The sequence below is a fragment of the Cibotium barometz genome, chromosome 28, assembly GCF_041138505.1.
Source record: "Cibotium barometz isolate CiBa-2024 chromosome 28, ASM4113850v1, whole genome shotgun sequence".
Classification (NCBI taxonomy): Eukaryota; Viridiplantae; Streptophyta; class Polypodiopsida; order Cyatheales; family Cibotiaceae; genus Cibotium; species Cibotium barometz.
In genome coordinates this window covers 12340946-12345694 of record NC_141073.1, presented here as the reverse complement: position 1 = coordinate 12345694, position 4749 = coordinate 12340946, and the positions used below count along the sequence as shown (strand labels likewise).

Genomic DNA, 4749 nt, shown 5'->3' with positions numbered 1-4749 from the left:
TTGTTGCACGTTCAAAAGGAGTTTCAAAAATAGCATATAGACATAAGGAGTTTCAATTCAAAGAAAAAATCATGGACAAAATTAGCCTCTTCTCAAGTTTTGTTGCCCTTCCAAAAGGAGTTTCAAATTTCCATAGAGTTCCAAAATGATATACATAAATAAGGGGCTTTTATTTAAAAAATGAGAAACGTTCATAGAGAACATGTACTTTCATCAATAATTTACAACAAATGTGACCTTAAATTTTTAAAGTACATGGAATAGGGGTTATTAAAATACCACTTGAATGAAGGTTACATATATGAGTTCTCTACAATGAACCCCTTGGTCCTTTTCTTTTATATTAAAAATAGAAAATGTATAAATATTACATTTCAGATAGTAAAGAGGGAGGTATCTAGGCATTAAATCCATTCCTCCATGTTGTATAAAGAGAGAGGTATCTAGATGGCATGGACACATTCCTTCATAGATTGTAGAAAGAGGAGTGCCACCTTATGTGTATCCCCATCATGCCTTTGTCACTCGATTTCCTAAATCATGAACTTAAGAGGTGTGGCTTTTTCTACTATTGATCAAGCCTTGAAAAGCAACAATAGTGCCACATGCTCCTACAATGATCCCAAAAACTACCAATATAGTTATGAAGATGATTGATTGTACTTTTAATTTATCCCAATAGAGTTTTATGTAGAAAAGGCATGGAAAGATCATGCATATGGCTATAGTCATGGATGAACCGACTAGCGCCACTACGTATTCGAAGTAAGGAAGAATCATGGAGACAATTGCAATCAAAGCCAACGCGGTGGATCGGATGAGGGTACCCATCCCAAAGAGCATGGTCTTGGATGTTTTGCAACGACGATATAATTGGGCCTCTAATGCCGTTGTGATAGGGGATAGTTGGAGTGCAAACTTGAACATGGGTGTGAGCACTGTCATCCAAAGTACTATCTTTGTGCTTATGAAGTGAACGGGCATGCTAAGAGTTACTTGTGAGGCTGTGTGGTCCCCAAACATGTATGCACCAGCAATACCAAGCCCACCAATTGATGCAGTAGCAATGAAGAAACTGAGCACAAGAACCTGTAGTTACAAAACCAAGTAAAAAAAGTATTTGTTAGCTTTGAATGGGAGAAATGCACTCAAGATAAATTTTGCATTGTGATTTTTTAATTTTCTTACTCTATGTGTATAAAATTTCAATTTGACAATGATAAAGATGTTATGATATGTGGGATAAGATGCATGGTAAGTCCATCCTATGGAGTTGAATGATATTGTGCTTTTTAAATAGTGCTAGGTAAGAGTGTACACTTTTCTACTATAACCTATTTGTGGGTTTAATCATAATTCCATGCTGATTCTATTCTAAAGCAATCTTTAAATTTACTCTGTAATTATAATTGGGCACTCAAATTATCCAAAAAGAGGCATGTACTTTTCGTTTCTAAATCCTACGCTAACTATCAAACAATCCCATTAAGTAGTCCTCTTGCTAGGCTTTTGTGGGAAAAAATGCATGTAATCAATCCGCTTAATCCTCGGAGAAACGCTTTTCAAAAGAGCCAAATACTTACATGTGTAAATTTGGAAGGATCCTTCATTGACTTGTAGATGCTGGGGAAGACGCTGGTGCCTCCATAAGAGAAGGCATACAGCCCAGCTGCAACAGGCACGCCTTTGATGCGCAAGAATGGGATGGGGTGGGTAAACCCTATGTGATTAACAGTTGCAGCTAGCATAACTGCAATTAAGAGAACTACTGTGCTGATAATACACCAGACGGACGTGAAAGAAAGAGCACTCAAATCCCTCAACCACACAGACGGCAGCATTATAAGAGAGGCCACAAATATCATGAAGTTTCTGTTGGTTAAGCCTGGTAGACGAAAGCTTGTGTGGGGAAAAATATAGTTCAGGTTATCACCCATTGATATGCAGTAACCCACAAGTGTGCCTGTTATCTCAATGTAAAAGAGAGCTGTGATAAGCTTGCGAGTCCGCCTCCCAAGTGCTAGTTTGGCTATGTCTTGGTAGCTTGAGCAGTCAGGATGACATTTCACACATTTGGCCATCAGGTAGGCTGTAAAGGCGTAGGTGGTTGATACAATGAAGGAGATGATTGCGCCCATCCAGCCTGCTTTGGCAACAGCATATGGAGAGGAAAGTATCCCAAGCCCTGAAGAAAAAAACAAAGGGGGGGGGAATTAATTAATTAATTACTATTAGAGAACTAGTCCTAGCTTAACGTGACAACAGTTCAATTAGAATTTCATTGTCGTTTTCATTGAACAAAGATGGTAGGAAATTCAATCTCTAGGAAAATATAATATAATATATATAGAGAGAGAGCTCTTCTGCTGTTGTATGTCCACGTGTTCTGCTTGTTGTATGTCCACGTGTAGGGCTGTTAAGAGTGGTGCTCTGCTTGTTGTATGCCCACGTGTAGGGCTATCAAGAGTGCGGCCCACATCCATAACCCTACCGGCAGTAGACCATAACCTTACCGGCTACTCTAGGTAGGGTGAATTTATTTTTGAAAACATCCCACCTCCTTACCGGCTACTCTAGATAGGGTGAATTTATTTTTGAAAACATCCATGACCATGCACCTCCTGAAATAGCATTCACATACACCAAGCAAATCTAGCATGCCACTCAGGAGAAGCTAACTCTAGCAATTGGGGTTGGGGACATTGTTAGAAAAAAAAAAAAACTTCTTTTAGTGTTATTATTTCAGGGATCACATTAAGAAAAAAACTGTTGTAATTTTGGCTAGCCTTGAACTTAAAGATTCATAATTTTGAAAATTTAGTTATAAAACCGATTAACTTATGCATTTTGCTTGAAGGTCATTTTTTTTCACTCGTTAGAAATAAAGTTTATTTTTGATACTAGTTGGGCCTAAGCGAAGAGGAGGGGAGGGGAGCCACTCTAGAATTGCTTCCTGTCGTCCTCGTGCCGAAACACACTAAAAGCTCGTGTGTTTGGACAAGATGGGAACACACTCTAAACATGTTATCCCTTTTTGCTTTGGCCTCAGCCCACCGAGTGGACATATACTAGGAGTGGAAGAGCTTGATAACCAATAAAAGTGTAAGCAAAAGCTACTTATAACTCCTAGGTAAAGGAGGTAAACCAACTAAGGGAAACTTGAAAAGTGAAGCTAAATTAAAGTAAAGTAGTAAGGCGGGTTACCCAAATCAAACAATAATAAAGCAAGCCAACAATAATAATAATGTCTTAGCACTTAACTTGCACGAGCCAGTAACTACTGACTAGGTTATATGTCTAATGTCAACTCACAGCCATGATTACTAATTAATTAACGAACGAATACATAGGTTAGCACCAGCAAAACGTTCACTGATAAGATTTGCAAGGATTAGTTGATAAATGCAATGTGTAAGCCAGGGTTTACCATAGAGTAAGCTGACACAGTTGAGAGTAGCTTGGAAGAAGGTGGATTTGCCTTCGTTGGGGAGGCAGGGGTCGTTAGCAAGATGGAAAACTTTGAGCGTGTCGTCTTTTTGGTCGATGTCGTCGAAGGGGGGCGGCTTCACGTCCATAATCTGCATGTGGGGTAATATGGGGTGGAGCGCTTGATCGGCAGCTGCAGCGCCGCCAGCTTTGAAACCCACCACGTTGTCGAAAACCGACATCCCATTTCGTGGGGGTGGTGCTTCTAGCGGCGCCTCTGTTGCAGGCGTTTCGCGCGCGTGACTCGCCGCCACTTTCTCACTAGCCTCCTCATATCCCACCAAAGGTGGCGAAACGGCCTTCTGCATGTACTTTGCCGTGATACATGGGATGCCCGACATTGTGCCCCCTTCTCCACGTGACCCCCCGTTTCCTTGGGGCTTGTTCCCGCGCGGCCACCCACGCACTCCTGGTGCGGGCGCTAACTTTGGCTCGTTACAACTCCCTCCCATATTGATCGCCATCTTCACTTGAGGTTCAGAAGCTTCATCCACAAGCACATTTGCAGCTTGAGAATTAGCGGCCATGATTGTGGGCACGGGAACTCTCTCGTAGCGATAAGCTTCCTTTCACCTACAGGAGATGGAAAACGCTCGACCTCAGTGCACAAGACCTATGTAGAAAACACACACACACACACGCACACACACTCTCTCTCTCGTCTTAACTACTGTATTGGAAACGCACACTGCACAAATCCTATGCAGAGAACTCTAACGAAGTTAAACTTTCAAGCACCTTAATTCACCGTCACTGCTCTCCTTCTCTACTAATGCCTCCCTCACAATGAGCTCAAGTCCATTAAAAGAGGTGGTTTGCGAGATGCACTAGCTTCTTGAAGGGGCGAAGAGGAACGAGCTACACGAGCTGCTCCACGAGGCAGTCTGGCTTCTTATAAAGGGCTGTATGGGTGGATAGGGGAACATATCAAGGGGGGACATGTTATATACTAGTTCCCTAACACACACACACACACACACACACACACACACACTCTTACTTTCTCACTCTATATGGGTTTGTGTGCAATGGGCTTTCTTTGTCAAAATGGCTTCCGCACTACACACGCTAGGCCCCACACAGAGCCAAAGCATGAGGTTACCCTAAAAACCTACTCCTACTACAACAAATGCTACGACAGTAAAGAGCTCAAGAGTACAAACGAGCACTTAGCATGCATTCTTCCCTTAAGTGCTTAATTTTAATAGCAACGACGCACCAATCCAAGCAACTCGACCTTGGTGGCTCCTCTGCAAAAGCATG

General features: G+C 41.9%; 1 protein-coding gene across 2 annotated transcripts; it reads right to left on the bottom strand.

Annotated features, from left to right (window-relative positions):
• Window positions 1-302: 302 nt before the first annotated feature.
• On the bottom strand, window positions 303-4749 carry LOC147622493 (amino acid transporter AVT1H-like). Of its 2 annotated transcripts, none has more exons than XM_086822066.1 (4): window positions 4706-4749; window positions 3428-4059; window positions 1584-2185; window positions 303-1089 (listed from the first exon to the last, which is right to left on the bottom strand). In XM_086822066.1, the coding sequence occupies exons 2-4, from the start codon at window positions 4011-4013 to the stop codon at window positions 547-549; spliced, it is 1731 nt and encodes a 576-aa protein (XP_086678192.1). In that variant the 5' UTR covers window positions 4014-4059; window positions 4706-4749; the 3' UTR covers window positions 303-546. The 2 variants fall into 2 exon arrangements, with proteins under 2 accessions (XP_086678192.1, XP_086678191.1); XM_086822065.1 differs by lacking the exon at window positions 4706-4749 and adding an exon at window positions 4225-4662.

What these genes read in the sequence shown, in the direction of transcription:
- LOC147622493 (XM_086822066.1), bottom strand. Translation starts at nt 4,013, where the DNA reads ATGGCCGCTAATTCTCAAGCTGCAAATGTGCTTGTGGATGAAGCTTCT. An exon ending in CTGTGTCAGCTTACTCTATG is followed by an intron (nt 2,186 to 3,427) that starts GTAAACCCTGGC and finishes TTTTTTCTTCAG; the next exon opens with GGCTTGGGATACTTTCCTCT. An exon ending in ATCCTTCCAAATTTACACAT is followed by an intron (nt 1,090 to 1,583) that starts GTAAGTATTTGG and finishes TTGTAACTACAG; the next exon opens with GTTCTTGTGCTCAGTTTCTT.